The 17482-nt window shown below is 47.3% G+C and overlaps 1 protein-coding gene across 5 annotated transcripts in view; it reads right to left on the bottom strand.

Annotated features, from left to right (window-relative positions):
* LOC119700637 (basic proline-rich protein-like) overlaps window positions 1–17283 on the bottom strand; it is a 53100-nt gene extending 35817 nt beyond the window's left edge. Inside the window, exons 1-4 of one of the 5 annotated variants that reach the window (XM_038136075.1) lie at window positions 17179–17283; window positions 16889–17078; window positions 16278–16416; window positions 1794–2057 (exon numbers count right to left, since the gene is read on the bottom strand). In XM_038136075.1, the coding sequence (XP_037992003.1) occupies window positions 1813–2057; window positions 16278–16416; window positions 16889–17059 (555 nt within the window). In that variant the 5' untranslated portion in view covers window positions 17060–17078; window positions 17179–17283 and the 3' untranslated portion in view covers window positions 1794–1812. Of the gene's footprint in view, window positions 1–1793; window positions 2058–13739; window positions 15548–16277; window positions 16417–16663; window positions 16866–16888 lie in introns of those variants that run through there. The other 4 variants (XM_038136071.1, XM_038136076.1, XM_038136072.1 and 1 more) reach the window with 4 other exon arrangements.
* Window positions 17284–17482: the final 199 nt, after the last annotated feature.

Here is a 17482-nt window from a genome sequence, read left to right as displayed (position 1 = left end):
TACTCACCTGAATATTTTTGGTATCTTGAAGCAGGGAAGATAAAGAGAGTTGTATTCTATTAATCACCTTTCTCTTTGTTCTCAAGCTACCTCTGCTCCTTCTATCCCTCTTCCAATCATACCTCCCTTGCCAAATCTTTAGAAAAAAGGTAATCACTGCTATATTCTTTCAGGCACTCTAGCACTTACTGGTACAACATGTAATTCTTGTGTCTAATTTGCTTTTTTGTCATCTGACTGGGAGCCAGTACAAAAAAAAAAACATTAAAATGGAATTTTATAAGTAACAGATGTGAGCTTTTTTTTTCTGTGAAAAATGTTTGGGTTTTAAAATACTCAAAAGTTTTTAAGGAAAAAAACAATCTGATTCTGCTTGCTTATTTTGATTTTTCTTCTTTTTCTTTTGTTCTTTTCTCTATTTTCCTGAGCTTAGAGGGCAAATAAAATTTTCCCAAGCAAGACAAAGAGGAAGAGTATTGTCTTTGGTTTTATCATGGTGAAGTAAACACAGAGAGGGTAAAGTCAAGAATTTTCCACAAAATTGGAATACCAGAGAGGTTACTTTGTGTTCTTCAGGTACTCACCATTACATGGTACAAATTCCACTGGCATTATTCACCAGTAGCATATCTAGCAATTATTTTCACTGGACAAAATAGGGTTTGAAGAAGAAGTTTGGAGAAAATTGTGTAGTTTGGTGTTACCTTAGGACCAACACTTTTGATAGCCTCCTCTTCTGTATGAGAATCTTAGGGGCGCTGATTACAAACAAACTCCAGCTCCCCACCCCTCCCTTCTCTAGCTGTCACAACAATGGGTTGTAATCTCCATGCATAGCTGTAGCACTGCTCGTGTATAGAGATATAAACTTCTAACAACCAATGCTGACTCCTGGCAGAGCCACTGTGTGCTCTCCAGTCCCCATCCCGGGGTCTATTGCAGCTCCATGCCAGGCATGGGGAATATTGCACAGCAAGGTCCTGATGTGACCTGGGCTGGGGACATCACTGGGACACATGTGCACAGTGTGAGTTTAAAGAGCTGTTCAGTCCTAAAACATGTAGGCACCATTCTCGAGCTGAAGGCTGCACACCAGTACTGCTCTTTGGCCTCCTCTTCCCACCTATGAGCAAATATTCAGCTTGAGGCTTCTCACCTGTGTAGAAAAACTCTGCTTTCTTCTCCTGGCATAAGAAGAGAGAGACAGAGGCGGCCCAGTTCGCCATACAGAGGGAAGAGAGAATGGAGTGGGCTGGAACTGGGTTCCTGCGTGCAAAATCCTGAGGATGGAATAATGTCATTCCCAGACCAACTGATAGTGACAGTCCCGCTTCATCTCCAGCCACAGCTGCTACCACCTCATCCCTGAGCCCTTCCTGGATGGAAACAGCAGCCTGACTTTGCATGGCTGTGGCAGAGGTGACGCAGGCGATGGGGCCCACTCAGGCTGAGCTCTTCCCCCAGCATGCTCTTCACCATGATGATGGAAAATCTCGTCTAACCAAACTCACTATTGTTGCCTTCATTATCTGCGCTGATTGCCCACTACTCGCACTTACAAACTGCAGACTGGATCATGACCCATCACAGTTCTTCCTAATGCCACAGTGCCCTTGTCTGTGCTGTCTCAGGCTGTCATGGTCTTGGGCTGTGAGTGTTCTGATTCAAGCAGTGTTTAGTTTGAATCATCTCTACAGAAAAAGTGTTCAGCCCTCCCTAAATTTCAGCCTGGCCTGGATAAATTAATTCTTTTGTCAAGTTCTGCTTTATAAAAAGTGGTGATTCCAGCCATCACTTGACCACAAACTCTCTTTAAGATCTTCCAAGCTGGCCAAGGAAAAGCCTGCCCAGCCCAGTGGAGCCTGGGGTGGGTAGCTGGGGTTCAGAAGGACAGCCTGTGGGTCTGTTTGACAGATGCCTGGGTGGTTCCAAGGAGTGAAGCAAACAGCAGCCCTGTCTTGCCATCAGTCCAGGGAGCCGGCTGGGGTGTACTGCAGCAGCTTGGTTTTGTAACACATCCGTGCATGTTTCCTGCAGCAGCCACAGTTTGATGCAAGCTGTGGGGGTACCACACATGTAAGCTTCAGATATTTTAGCTGCCCAGCTCTAAGAAGTCTCTCTAGAGTACATCCAAACTAGAATTTCAGAAATTTGGCTGATAATATTTAGGAAAGGAAAGGGCATGTTCCTCACACCAGCAGAACCTTTTCAGCAAATTAACATCCCTGCTCCTAAGCATATACAAGCCATTGCCTTGCAGCAGGATGAGTGTTTTTCTCTCTTTGGAAAATGAGCCAAATTAATTAATTGGATTAATTTCATTAGCCCTGGAAACACTGCATGAGCCATTTGTGTTGAATCTTCCACCAAAAGATACATAAATCAGCAATCAAAGATAGACGACCATCATGGATGTTTTTTGTATGAAGGAAAGTATGGAAAAATTTTTAAATTGTCATTTACATGAGACAACTTTACATTCTAATGGATGCAATTTAGTGCTGTATTTCCCAATAACAGCAGTTACTAATACAGGCATCTCTGTCACACCTTTTGCTAAAGCATTTCTTCAAGGAATATATTTCACAAGTAGTGTGTTAAAAATTATCTCACTTTTCTTAATGCATTAGCAGTGAATTTAAATATGCTTCACAATGCATATTTAAATTCTTCCTCCAGCTGCTGAGATCCCATTACCAGTTCCAGCCCACCCCATTCTCTCTTCCCTCTGTGTGGCAAACTGGGCCACCTCTGTCTCTCTCTTCTTAACTGAGGAGAAGAAAGCAGGGTTTTTCTACACAGGTGAGAAGCCTCAAGCTGAACATTACCTGTCCCCTACACAGGCAAATTAAGCTGTCCCTATCCTATTCCCATCTTTCCCTTACAGCTATGGCTGCAAGAAACCAACTGAGTTGCAGGCAAAAATATCAGTGGCTGCTCTGATGGCTTAAAGGTGTCTAAGAGAATAAAGTCCAGTCTGGGTCTTCATGATAGACCAGCAACATCCTCCCCATCAAGGGTTTTCAAAGCAGCTACAACCAGCAATATCCTAGGAATGCAGTTTCCATGCCACACTTCTTTTTGGTGCAGCATCTAGTCTACTGAACATGATCCCGTAGGATTCACAGCTCACTGGGGAGAAAAAACTTCTCCCAGCATCTTCACAAGCAGATGCCTGGAAGGGCCAAGGGGCTGGATCTATGCCAAAAGAAGTAGAATCTTTCTGTGAATGAGAAATCATTTTTGCCTTTTGCATAAATGCATTGAGGTGGGGAGCTCAAGCAACATACCCAGGGTTACAAAGCAACCAAGTGGTAGAGAAGAAACAGACATCTGGCATCCTGACTCCTATTTATCTCTAGTTTCTATTCTCTCTTTCACTGATGCTTTCAAATCTGTAGTTAACATTGCTGTAATGCATTTAGAAATGAATACAAATAAGTGGTTTTTTTTTCTGGTGGGCAATAAAGATGAGATGATTTTGCACAGTTGTAAAATTCTGTTACATATAAAGGATTCTTTATTTTATAATAGCTATTAGAATGTTTGTTTGTGGGATTTTCCTGGGCTGGAAACTTCAGATGGAGCATTGCTTTGAGCTAATCATTTAGCAAAGGACAAAGATACCTTAGATTGCTGACTCGTCCTATAGTTAATGGTTCTCTCAGGCTTTTCTCTGTCAAATGTGGCAACTATGACATCAAATGTTATCTCTGTAAACACATGCCAACTCAAAATAGCACATGGTGGTGGGGGGAGGGAGAAGGACAAAAAGTTCCTTATCCCATATTTTAGCCAAGATTATGGTCACCAGCATGTTCCTCTCAGCGCAGAAAAAAAAAGTAGGCTTCAGTTCACCTGCACTTCACAGAATATAATTTTCAAAAATAAATGACTGATGTAACAAACCATTTCACTTTCAAATTAGCCACATTAGGGGATCGTGTTCTAAATGAATGAAGTATGGAATTCCTACTTCTGGGATGTCAGAATTTGAGTTGTGATATATCACCTGCAGAGGGACATTATAGGCATGAGGATAGCTACAGCTATTAGAGACCTTGTTCTAAAGATTTCCCAAGGCAGTAGACTGGCACTTCAGACAACCAGACTGTTTTGTTGATCTGCCACTGATCTGCCATGTGACCTTGAGCAAGTCTTTTCACTTTCCTCTAGCTCTGTTTCTCCTCCTACAATTTGCCTTATCTATTTAAATGGCAGCCTTTCTGACCAGGGAATTTCTCACCTTGTGCTAGCTAGCAGTGCTTAGCTGAATGTGAACCCGTCTTCCTTGGGATTATTGTATTGCAAAGCCAGCAAGTAACTACCAATTAAAAGCACTAGTCTAAAATACTAATAAGCTATTTTTCTAGAGGGAATGTTAGTGCAGTTGGAGAAACAGTGATCCCTCCTTCTCCACTAATTCACTTCTGCTGCTCTTTGTATCTAGAAGATGAAGCAACCAGTGCTGCCACTTTACAGTCAAAGTTTCTGGAGGCAAGCCTCAAAACCATGAAGATGTGGGGTCTAGCAGGGTGAAGCACAGCTGGCCAAGCTGTGGCTGCTGAGCTGCACTTGGCTTAGGAGCAGGTCAAATCCACTCCCATGCTGGGTTTTATCAAGGAGGATGAGAGGTGCTCCTAATCCTGGCTGTGAGTGAAAGTGAGTTGCAGAGCTGCCAAGGCTCTGGCTGCAGTGCTGGACCTCAGCCACCCGTGCTGACAGCCCTGGGTTGGCAGCGTGTATTGTCCCAGGGGCTGGGTACCTCTGGTGATGGCCAGCTCCAGGGCTCACAGGCAACACAGCCGTGCTGAGCCACACAGACTGGATGAAGTCTGCAAAGCTCTCTCCCTTTAACCTGCACACACAGCATGGAGCGGCAGAGGACAAATAACCCAGGTGGTTCACAGCCCACCAAGACCTCTGTGCCAGAGGAGGTAATTTAAAGGCAGCTGAATGACATGACTGCTCAGCAGCAAAAAGCCAGAGCCTGCCCTAGTATTTCCAGTGTGGATAATTGTCACTGGCACCGTCACATAATGAAACACACTGTGAATAAGAACAGGTACAGAGTGTAGAGGCCTGCTTCAGAGTCCTGGGCTATGGTGCACCTCTCCAGAATTTGTAAGCAAGAGCCTCGTGTATCTTGATTTACATGTGTGACACCTGTTCCTGAACATTGAAAAAAGTATAAAATAAAAAGCTAAATGGACTTTTCTGCAGCTTTTGTGGCTTATTATCCCTAGCCATGTCCAAGCAAGCAATCTGTACAACCTGTGGAATCACATCCCACCAGACTTATAGTTAGGGTCTTAGACCTATAGACCAGTAGTGCAGGGAAGCTCTCTGTCTTCCCCCAGAATCAGTGACATTAAACCCTTTTTGGAGCAGAGAGGTTGTCTGGGGTTGAACCATATTTTTTAGAGGGAAGGTGGTTTTTGGTGGTGATACAATATGTGCTACAGCCCATGTTGACTTTGGCAAAGCAGTTTATTATCCTAACTAGGAGTTGTTTGTAAGCTTGTCAAGAAATATCGAATATATTTTACAAGCTAGGTGCAAGTTGTCAGCTTGCAGCTCATCCACAGTAGAGCAGTTTCCTCAACATTTTTCCCTTAAATTAGACAAATGCCCAGACTATCTAAGGCAGCAGTTCACTTCAGAGAACAGGATTTCTTAACACAGGTCTGAGGAGAAATGTGCCTGCCTAACTCATCTGCACAATTTGGGAAGCTGAATCTTTCTCCCAAAAGGCTTGTATGGCACACACTCATCATGCCCACAGCATCCATTTCCCAGACAAGCAGACACTTTCCACCAACATCTGCAGGCTGGGGAGAGTAAGCATAGGGGAGTGAAGTCTGTGCCTGTGCACACACATGGCAAATCCCAGAGCTTTCTGCCTGGAATCCCCAAGTCAGTAAGCAGCTGGATTTGTATCCCAGTCAGGAGGCAGCTCTCAGAGGAACATCTGGCTCCAGTCTCTATGTTGTCTGCTGTTCCTTCACACGTCTACTTCCTTAAAAAGAGCTTACTGGGGTGAGCAGAAGGGAAAACTGGCTCCAGGTCCTTTTGGCTACTTAAAGAGGACCACCCTGTTGCACTGTCAAACAAAAGTTATATATTTCCTACAAAAAAGATAATACTTAAATAAGGGAGACAATTAGATGTAGTTGCCTATTGCAATGCAGTTCCAACATCTTTGGGATGACTCAGAAGTTTATATGTGCAAGAATGCTGACTGCTGCTCGCCGTCTTTACAGTTTGATCTTCCTGGCTGCTAGAGAAAGGGCTCTGCACAGAAAAGAGTTAGTGAAACTTTTGGGTGTTTGGGGGGATTGTGTTAAATATTAAGCAGGGATGTCAGTCTGCCCAGACTTCCAGATGACATCCTTGTTTTGCAAATTGCCCCAAAAGAGGCTAGTGGCAATATTTTTAGAGTCTCATATTGCTTGGTGTGAATGACAGCAGTTGAGTGTCTTCTGTGACAATTTCCAAATAAGCACAAGCCTAATTAGAAAGGAGAAGAACAAAGACCACTGCTGTGGGGCAACAGATTTGAGGGGAAAAACTGTGATTTTTGTGGTCTGTCAAATATGGAATGTGCTGATGGTTCCATAAGATTTTCTAATGGAAAAATCATAAGCTGCAAATAGTTAAATCAGAGTCTCTGTTTCTCAGCAAACATCTTAAATTACGCATAAAAAATCTCTTAAACACTTTAGCTTAAGAGAGGCCCTGTCTAGCTCTAGATCCTTTGCCTTTTGGGAATTTTGCAGCAGACCACCCACTGGGAAAATGAAAAGTTGGCATCTCTACCACTGTGGCACTTTTTCTGGAGACGAGCCCCTAAAATGCTTTGTGCTTTTCCTTGGGAAGACCAAATGGAAAGGTCTGACTTGGTCAACTTGATTTGACAAAGCAGAGAGGTATAAATCACCCGTGCTATAGTACCTAAACTATTAGGTGATCTTTTTGCATGTATTTGGACCAAATGTGCTGCTTCACCCCACTACTTACATGTAATGTAATCAGCTCACACTTGTCTACAATTTCACAGAGAGACATGCTGTAGGTGCCTTGTCTCAGATGATGAACTAGTTGTACTAATTATATAAATCTGTCCCAGCCTATTAGAGTCTTTCTTTAATGATATCACAGTGAGGCGGCTGCTTCGTTCTGAGCCAGTTTTTCTTGTAGCTATGCCTGTCTTTTTGATTGAAACCTTTTGTGGTTCCTTAGTGAAGGTAGCCAATTTCCAGTCTATAGGCAAACAAGCCGCTTTGTCTCCAGATAATTTTATGAAGATTATGTTTTTCACCAGAATAAAAGACATGGAGTTGGAACACTAATCTTGTGCATTAAAAAAAACAACAACAACAACACCAAAAATGAAAATTAAAAATAGTTTTTTAAAAATCCACAAAAAATAAAGTGTGCATTATGCATAGGAGGTACCCATTTCTAGACAGAAATTAGGGATTTAATTTGTCAACCATATGCTGAAATGCTCTTCCTTACCAAGTTAACTGATCATTTCACAAACACCAATGGATTTTTATCTTTACACCACATGGGAGACAATTGTTGCTCTAGTTAGGCAATTGTTGCTCAAAGGGCAGATGAAAAAGAATGTCTGCATGGCATATGAGCTACACAGGACCTTCCAGGTGCCCATCTCCTTCGGAACACACCAAGGACCTGATGAGAACACACTCTAATTCCCTTTAAGCTTGCTTGCATGCCTGGTTTCCTTCCTGTAGTTGAATACATAGGCTTATTCCACATATTTTTGACTGCTTAAAGCATTACACCAGTCTAGATGACTAGAATACACACCTCAGATCACAAGGATCTGAAGGTCTTGAAGCATCCCAGATCCTTCAGTTTAAACACCATCTTAGTGGCTTGACCTTGTCCATGTGCCTGAAACATGAACTAGTGCTGGTGTTCTGCATTTCACTGAGTTCAGCATTTGTACAGACTATGTGCAACCTAGTTAGCTAGGCTCAGCTTCAGAACCTGCCAAATTTCAGGATGGGCCAGTAACACCATGGCCAAGGGTCCTCTGTGTAGAAGGGTCCAGGAGACAGGGTGTGTCTGTTTGACCCTCTTTGCTAAAGGCAAAAGATAGGGTCATTCTACACTCCCACAGTATCCAGCAATTGTCTCACCCTCTTGGTGCTGGGGCCTCAAACCTAACTCAGCCACCAGGTCCCTTGGGGTTTTACTGTTTGCTTACAGAGGGAGTCAGTAAGAAGAGTTCACTTCCAGAAGATGGAGATGTCCCATCCATAAACACTTCACAGAGAAATATGGGAGAGTGGGAAGCAGCTGAAAGAGGGTTTACTACTGTGCCTCTAGTCAACAGCAACTCTTGGCAACAGTCTAAAACACCAAGAGCCCCTTGGGGTACCGTGTGTCCAACACCAGTTACTACGCCAGATTGCATGGCAGCAGTTTAATCACAGAGACCACAGAGCCAGGATTGCATATCTGATGTCGTGCCTTTAGGAGTTCAGCAGTGCAGGGCTGTAGCATTGTGTGTAGATGAGTGTCAAATACTGTCTTGGGTTTCTTGCCAAGATATCAAGAACTGCTCTTTGCAATTTTATACTTTTCACTCATTTGGCTGAAGACCATATTTCTAGCCTCAGATCACACATCTCTTAATGGACAGTGGGAGGCTTTTCTTTGTACCTCTGGGAGATCTCTGCACTGAGAACAAATCCTCGAGCAGGTATCTTCTCAAGCACCCTGCAGGTGAAAAAAATGGCAGGACAGGACTTGAGCTTTATTTCTTGTGGCCTGTCCTAGGCTCTGGTTTTTCCTTTGTAACAGTCTGACATTCCTGATCCTCTGGGGTAATCAGGATGGGCATTCTGCTCACAGGACTCCACACACTCTGCTGGAATATACATGCAAACTAAATTTTGCAGTGAAATTTTTCAGAGGCCATAAAGAATAACAAAGAAAAAATTCTGAGTATCTTCATTACCTTTACAGAATCTACATGAAGACTACCAATTTAGCTGTCCCATTTTCCCTCTGCGGGCTTATTTCAGTTAGATTTCTTTTAAGAAAGTGAAAATGTGCCACTAAAATAAATCAGTAAAACAAAATTGCCTGGGTTACATCACCAATGAATTAGATTCAGAATTATCACTCTTGTAACTTACCACCCCTGAGCTGATCTAGAGAGCATACAGATTTGTCTTAATGACAGCACATTGGTTTCAGTGGCATTGTATTCAATTGAGGTTTCTTCTTGTGACAGTCACTGCACAGGACATCTCACAGGAACAAGAAATGACTTCTCTTTTCTTCTTCTTAATCTGTTTCATCTTTTCTTCTTATTCGTTCTTTGGCTTCATTTCTCCAGACAGAAGAGAGAAGTAAGGGAACCACTCTGTGACTTCTAATGCAACTTGTTTCTAACATGCATGTGCTTGGTGTCTGCTCATGCCTGCAACCTCCATTCAGGGTTAGCATGCTCTTCATAGCCTGGGCAGCATGGTCTCTTCCTTCCCCCATGAAAAGCCTTCACAGAGTTCCTTTAGAGGGTTTACTCCATTTTTAATTCAGTTATTTCCCTAAACATGAGACATATCCTGGTTCCAAACAGCTGATTGATTTCTCTGGCCAGAAATCAGGTATTTTCTGGTTGGGAATTTTTTTGTTGTAGGCGCTGTAGAACCTCCAGCTATTCTCCTTGCCCAGCCTTGCAAAATTAATTGAGCCTGCCTAAGGCCCCAAACAGGGAACCTGTTCTCAGTCCTTCCTTTCCACCCTTGGAGCCTGGTCCTGATTCAGCATGTTCTGTGGGCACATGATCCATTTCTGCTGTCTTCCAGTATGAGTCAAGTTGTTCTCATCCTGTTCAAATGCCACCGGAAGCCAATGGGATTTTTGTATATGCATACACGACCCATTGGATCGACAAGCGCCTCACAGCTTCTGCTCCTTCCAGCACAAGGAGGAGAGCACTACACTGACCAGTGTAGGTCCGTAATAGTTTCATGTAAACAATGCTTGCTTGGGTCCCCAAGCTGTGTTATTTATGTCCCCAGAGCTGCCAGATCTACCAGAGGGAATTTGAGTGGTCTCAAATAGCAGTGCCTGGCCATCACAAGAATTAAGTACTCCATTGTCCTGGAAAGAATTGTTAGAGCTGTGCTCCAGTTTCAGAAGCCTTTCTGTTCAGAAGACAGAAAAATGCAACATGTCCTGTGCCCTAGATAATTCAAAGGAAAACCCCCCTAAGTTCCTGAGAACCTACAACTGTCACTTAATGAGCAATGAGACCACTCTTAGTAATTAATAGCCCTTTTTGTTTTGAAAAAAAACCCAAACCAAAATAACCCTGTCAGTACTACCCCTGTCAGTAGGAGCCAATGTTTCTGCTCTGCATCAGGGGGTGAAGTTTTAAACAGCATCTCAGGTGCATGGTCCAGGGCTAAAAAAATGACCTGTGCTATGAAACGTCCCTCCCCAAGTCCTTTACTTACTGAGCTACAGCTGTTGACATGTGAGAATGGCTGTCGCCCTGATCGTGTCACGCCAACATTATTTGTCAAGGATGTTGCCGGTCACCCAGTGATTACAAGCTAAAGTCTCTGACCTCCTGGCTCAGCCAACAGTTACAAGTACATCAAGTAGGACAAAGGTGTCCCTTAACTTCCAAATAAACCATGAGAATAAAGCCCAACTGCCTGCTGGTGTTAACAAAACACATGGAGTATTTTTATCTCTGGAAAGCTATTTCCTATTTGTAATACTACTTGAAACCCTTTCCAAGTTTTCATTTGATGTTTCTTGCATTCATATATTTTATGTATCTTGTTTTCATTTTCCAAACATGTTTATTAAAAATGTTCTCAGGGTGACAGGCCTTGTGGTAGGAATTTCTGTTTTGGGAAAAGAATGCCAGAGTTGGAGGTTTTTGCCAGAAGGATGTGAAAGCTGAAGGAAATAACAATGACTGGGGCTAGAGATTTGTCACAGGGAGTTAGAACGTGAAAATTTACAGTCTGGCCATGAGAGAGTCCAGGCTAAAGCCATGAATTTATAGGAAGCATTGCCAAAAGCTGGATGCTATTATTTTACTCAAACTCTGTTTTGCTTTGCATGAAAATAAAAAAAATAAAAAAAAATTTGAGAAATGCCAGAGACTTTGGCTCTGCATATAGAAGAAAGAGGGCAGAAAAGCCACCTCAGTCTCCACTGCTCTTCCCATCCCAGCTGAAGAGTGGGAAGCACGCATGACCTTCCCTGGAGAAATCATGGGAATTCAACCACCCCAAACCTCATAGAGAGAGTTTCTGCTTGCTTGGAAACTGCCCTTGCAACAGAGCACTGACTTCAAAGGAGCACCAAACGGGCTGGCACCCACTCACACTGACACGTAGTCCCCCAGCCTGGCAAGAAATTCCTTCACTCCTTAGTTCTGCATCCACCAAAGCAGATGCAAGAGTTTGTGGCTCAGAAGGTTGAAAACTGCATCGGCACAGGCTTGTAGATTCCTGCTCCTCTCCAGATAATGCAAGCTTGAAAGAGCCCATCAAGGTTTTACATAAAGCAAAGGCTTTATACTCCTTTATGCTTTTATTGTCCCAGTGACCTTAATTGTTGATTGAGTTGGGTTTTTTTTAATTGAATGAACCAAAGGAGTTCTCTTCACTTTTATCTTAAAACTATGAGGTCTGGATCTGCTGGAAAATTACTTGTGAGACCTCTGGATCTCTTACTTGCACAGAAGTAGCCACTTATATTTATTGCTTTACATATGGCCACAATCCAGCAAATCTCTCAGGCATGTGAATAACTTTCAGCATGGAAGTAGTCCCCCGTGAGGCAGCGGGACTACCACCACTCTAAATATACACATCAAGTGATGAGCTCGGCTCCACCCTCGTGTTTTCCCAAGCGCTGCCACTTCTCCACATACACACCCGGCAGGCCAGGGGGCTTGTTCCTCGGGTTCCTTTCCAATTGCATAAATCGCAGTTGCGGATTTGAAGTGTGGGCTGCATTGATGGCTACCCGCCCATTGAGCCTTGCCCGCGTCTGCCCACCGAGGCTATGCAGTCCTGTGCTCCAATCAGATTAGATAATCTTCCTCTTTTCCCTTTAATCCCGAGAAAAATACGTAACGAATTTGCAGGGGAGAGCTTTGTTGAGTTTTATAGAGCCTTGCTGCAATGTATGAGTAGCTCTTCTTATCGCAGGCACAGAGACACAGACCCCTCGAAGGGCGGGAGCAGCAGGGACAGCTGCGAGCCGCCCCACCTAGGCTGGCCCCGGGGGATGGGGGCTCCTGCCGCCCTGGCGGGTTAAGGGCCGGGCCTGTCCAGCTTCTTTTTCTCCTTGCCGTAGTTTGGAGGGAGGGAGGCGACCCCAGCGCCCCGACGGTGGCGACCCTCGGTGGTTCCCTGTGGGGCTTCACTCTCCTCACGGGGAGGTGAGACTGCATCCCAGGGCATGCGGACCCAGAGTTAGGACCACAGACAGCCAGCGGGATTTAGGGGGAGAGAAGAGGGGGAGAGGAGGGAATGGCAAATAGTGCGTAGCAACGGTAAGACGTGAAGCCGAGAGCACTAAGTGCATACCAGGATTTATAGGTGGACTTTACAGGACGTTTTACTACAACCTGGGAGATGATTCATTTTTATACATAGCCTGTTACGCTGCGGGGCCGCTCCAGCCTGTTAATGTTCAACGCGGGCCGGGTTTAGCGGCGGGCGCAAGCCCGCGGCCGGGGAAGAGGCTGCGGCCATCGGCCTCGCCACGGCCCCTCAGCCCCTGGATTTGCGGGGGGAAACCTCAAAAAAAGGTCAAATGGCAGGAGAGACTGAAAGGCGGTCACACTCCGCCGTTCCGATCAGGCGTGGGTTTCACCGTCGCGGTCTGTGCGTGGCCAGTCCCGTGGCTCCAGTCCCTGGAGCATCCCTCTCATTTGCGGGCGGCGGCTACAGAGCGCAGCCCGCGCAGCACTCTGTGTGTGTGTGCGCATATGTGTCTGTGTGCAGGTGTGTAAAATATGCACGTGTGCGCAAGAGATACGCGTGTGTGTATTACACGTGTATGTGTGCGTGTGTGAGCGGGAGTGAACCTGAGACGCTTCCCCGCTGCATCCCGGCTTGGTGGGGAGCCACGCTGGGCCGGGCCGGGTCTCTCCCATACTCTCGCACACTCTTTGCACACTTGCGCACACACAGAGACACACACAGGGCTCACACAGCTCCTTCCCCAGCGCCGTGCCGCGCCGCCCGGCCAGGCGGCTGCCTCCAAAGGGTGCTCAGGTCTTCATCACTGCCGGAGCGAGGCACTCGCGGCCTCCTGCTCCCGGGTGGGCTACTGGGCAGTTCGTGGCTTCTTTTTTTTTTTTTTTTAATATTTCCCCCCCTCCCCTCTTTTCTGCTGGTGTTGGGTTGGCCATCAGCCGCGTCCATACCCCGCTCCCGACGGGAAACTCCAGCCCCGCAAATTGCGCCTCTCGCCCAAAACTCCCAGGGATATGCCATTGTAGAGTCGCGGCCGCGCAGGGCCTGCCCAGCCGCCCCCTCCGTGCGTGGGGTCCGGCCCGGACTCTTGCCGAAGCGGTGCCGTGGGACCTGTCCCCACCTGGGTCACGCTGCCTCCCTCCCGTGGGGCTGCGGACCGTGAGGCCCCGCTCGCACGCTGCCACCGCCGGGCTGCGCCGCCAGAGCTGCCGGGCACGGGCTGGTGGCGACCCTGCGAGGTCGCGGGGCCGGGGTCGGGCCGGTGGCCCCCCCGCGCCGTCACAGCCCGCCCTCCGAGAAGGCAGACTCGGCTCGGATCCCTCTGTGGCTGCGGCAGCGTTTGCCCTGCCCCGCCTGGCTCCGCGGCGGGGGGAGCGACCCGCGCTGTCCCCTGCACTTCGGGGCGGGCGGGGGGTGGTCACAGACTAAGGAAGAAAGCGACCAAACAAGCCGCCCTCGTCCCCGAAATCACGGATCGACCAGAGGGACGTTCGTCGAGCACCGCCAGAGAGCTGGCTCCCTGCGCAGGGGCGCGGAGCACCGGCTCCGCTCTGCCCGCTCCAGTCCCGGGGATCTGCCTGGCACAAGTGGGGCCGAGGTCCCGAAAAGCGGCTTCAAACGCCTTTTCTTTTTTTTTCTTCATTAAAAACCCCCAACAAAACAAAATGCACACAAGAAAAACAACAACAACAGCACCCCAAACAACAAAAAAATATAATATTCCCTTGCAGCTCAAAATTTGAACGTTAGAATTTACTTTATTTGTCCTCTCTTCCTCTCTTAGAAGTAGGTGCAGGAGGCCGGAGAAATGAATTCCGAGAGGGGTTCGCATTTAAAAAACTTCAGATTTAGCAATCAATTAGTCCGGAATTGTATGGAGCTCCGAAGGTGTAAATCCTTCCAAGTTTCTGGATTATTGACTGTTACGCTCTATCGGGTGCCTAATATCCAGACCTACACATGTAATACGCGTACCAAAGCAGACATTTAGCAAGGTAAATTGTATGTCCCGAAAAAGCGTGTTAGCGCCAGTGCCGTGAGCCTGTCCCCTGTCCTCCCTCCTTGTCTTCAGCCGGCATGTGAGACGCCCCCGCCACGCCACTCGCGCACCCCCCGCAACCCCGTCCGCGGCGGCGAGGGAAGGAGGGGTGAAAACCTGCAAACGCCGTCGCCCCCACTCCAAAACGAAGCATTATTGAAAATAAAAAATGCCCCCTAAACGCGGCTTTATTGAAGGAAAAAAAACAACAACAAACTCTTCCCCGGGTTCAGATGTCAGCTATTTTTCAAAGGAAGTTATTTCCCTCCAAAAATGCTAATGATGTCTAAGGAAAAAAAAAAAAAAGAAAAGAAAAGAAAAAAAAGTTCTTTTATTTTATAGGTAGAAACAACTGTACAGGTATGTAAAGATCCGTATCTCGCTGGTTTGGGAAAGTACACGCGGATGAGCGCGCACGTACTGAAAACAAAGCAAGGAGAGGAGAACGGGAAGCACAGACAATAACCAAAAGGGGATACATCCATATCTGAGCGTCGTTTTGACCTTTGCGGGGCGAGGCACTCCCATATGACGGCCGGGGACTCGGGCACGCCGCCGGGGTTCAGAGTGAGGGAAGGCACCGTCCGAAAACAAAAGAACGGAGCCGGGCCGGGACACGGCCCCGGGGCGCCCGCGCGGGGAGAGGGAGCCCGGGGAGCCCCCGGCCCCGGCTGCAAGGGGCGCGCTCCCGGCTCCGCTCCGCGGCCGCAGCTCCGATCGGGGGGTGGTGGGGGCTGCGAGGGCCAGCGGGACTGTGGATTGGGATGTGGATTGGGATGTGGATTGCGAGGCAGACGGCGCTGCCCGCTCGCACGCCCGGCGCGGGGGGTTGCGCAGCAGGCGGCCTGAATCGGCCTTTCCGAGGGGCAAGGGGGCTGCGAGGGGGTGCGAGCCCCTTGTCTAACCACTCTTCCCCCCGCTTCTGCAAATAGGTATTCGGCAAATTCCCCATTTCGTTGTGGCTTTTTCTCTCCCTCTTGGCGGCCTCCATTGTTCCAGGTTCGCACTGCCACCGCCGATAAGGAGAAGGAAAGCCCCCGGAAAAAAAAAAAATGAAAGAAAAGAAACCCCACCACGACCCAAGATTTTGATTTACGACCTAATCAAAACATTATATCTTTGGTCAAGTGGCGCAGAAAAATGATGACCCTCAAGGCTTCAGCTAGGGGGAGAAAAAAATTCAGACTACTCTCGGAGTGATTTATGTCCTCTCTGAGCGGTCACGTTGATTTTTCATCGTTTGAGCCATTACACAGTAGAGCGAAAAACTCTGATCCTTTTTTTTTTTTTTTTTTTTTTTTTTGTCCGGAATCGGTATATATTATTCATCTAAATGTACATGCGTATACTATGCATTATATATCAAATATTTCTGCACGCACACACAGATTCTACCTATGTAGATACCGATATTTTATATGTATACATATTTATATTTATAAAAGAGGACTATAAATACCCAAAGCCACCGAGAAGAAACGAGAGCCGAAAAAAGCGTGTAAAATACCGTGCCGATACCCGCAGCGATCCGCTCGCTGATTTCCAAGCCCGTCCCGCCGAGAGGGCTTGGGCAGAAAAGCTCTCTCGTTTCTCCTGCTCCCCTGATCCCCGAGGAGGGCTCCCGGGCTGCCAGCCCTTCGCCGCCCGCACCCTCAGACCTTTCGCCCGCAGCTCAGTGAGGAAGAGGAAGAGAAGGAGGAGGAAAGGGGACATTTTTGGCAGCGCCTGGCACTCACCCGGGTGAGGTGTTGACACGGTGCGGAAAAACCGAGGGGAGCGGCGTTGGGTCGGGGAGACGGCGAGGCCGGACAAGCAGGGGGGGCCTCCCGCCTCCCCCCGTCCCAAGCACCGAGGTTCTTTCTCTCGACCGACCCCCTGGCAAGAACACACAGAGGAAAAGAAAATAGAAAGACGCGTAAAATATTAAAATAATTTTAAACCCCCCAGCCTTACAATAAACTAAGAGAGACAAGAAAGAACCTAATAAAAATGTGACGAGGAAGAAAAAAAGGGGATAAAGAAAATAAAAATAAGGGGTGTTAAAAGAAAATTTAAAAATGAGGGGGGAAAAAATTGGAGGCTGGGGTTTGCCCACGCTGCAAATGGACCCACGGGAGAGTACCCTGGTTTCGTGTGGGGGAAGCATTTTCCTCGTGGGAAAGCGCGGGGCGCTGACCTCTCCCCTCTCCCTCTCTTCTCTGCTCCTCTTCCCGTCTAACCGCTGGGGGGGAAGGAGCCCCCTCCGCCGTGTCCGCCCACCCCCGGGCTACCTCGGCCGCTCCTCCCGACCTCACAAAGGCGCGCAACGAGCGCGCAAAGGCCGCTCAAGGATTAAGCTCGCTCTCACCGCGTAGAGTTTCCTCCCTGCCGTCCCCTGCGCCCCTCGCCAGTTTCCGCGCCTGCGGAATTTCTTCGTGTCTCGATATTCCCTCCGGATCCTGCGGCTGCCCACCCTCTCGGCAGCCCCTCCTCGCCCGCCCGGGGTGTGAGCCGATGGGAGGGCCGAGCAGCAATTCATCTTGATTTGTTTCAATTGTCTGGCGATGGCAAAGTTATAATCCTGTATAATTTCACGAACAAGCAGGTTGAGAATGAATGGGTCAATATTATTTAAAACAAAACACACGAGAGCACGACCTTTCCCTTCAACGACGTGTTGCAGCACGAAGTCGCAGGAAACTCGGGCTAACCTCTCACCCCCCGCGCTCCACGGGGTTGCGGTTATTTGGGCTGCTCTTTGTTTCTCTTCATGTCTGAAAGGGGGATTTGGAAATAGAAATGTAATATTACATGAAGGATCTGCTCGCTGAAGGGAGAGAAGGTGAGCGCAGGGGGCGGCAAAGGGGACAGATTATTTTGAACGGGAGCAGTTTGTTTGCAAGCTGGCTTTTAAATTTTTTTCCCCACTCCCTTTTCTTTAATGTAATAAAAGCTTCTTTCA

The sequence above is a fragment of the Motacilla alba genome, chromosome 4, assembly GCF_015832195.1.
Source record: "Motacilla alba alba isolate MOTALB_02 chromosome 4, Motacilla_alba_V1.0_pri, whole genome shotgun sequence".
NCBI classification, from domain to species: domain Eukaryota; kingdom Metazoa; phylum Chordata; class Aves; order Passeriformes; family Motacillidae; genus Motacilla; species Motacilla alba.
Note: the sequence above shows the minus strand (reverse complement) of the source record. Positions and strands in the feature narration are given on the sequence as shown.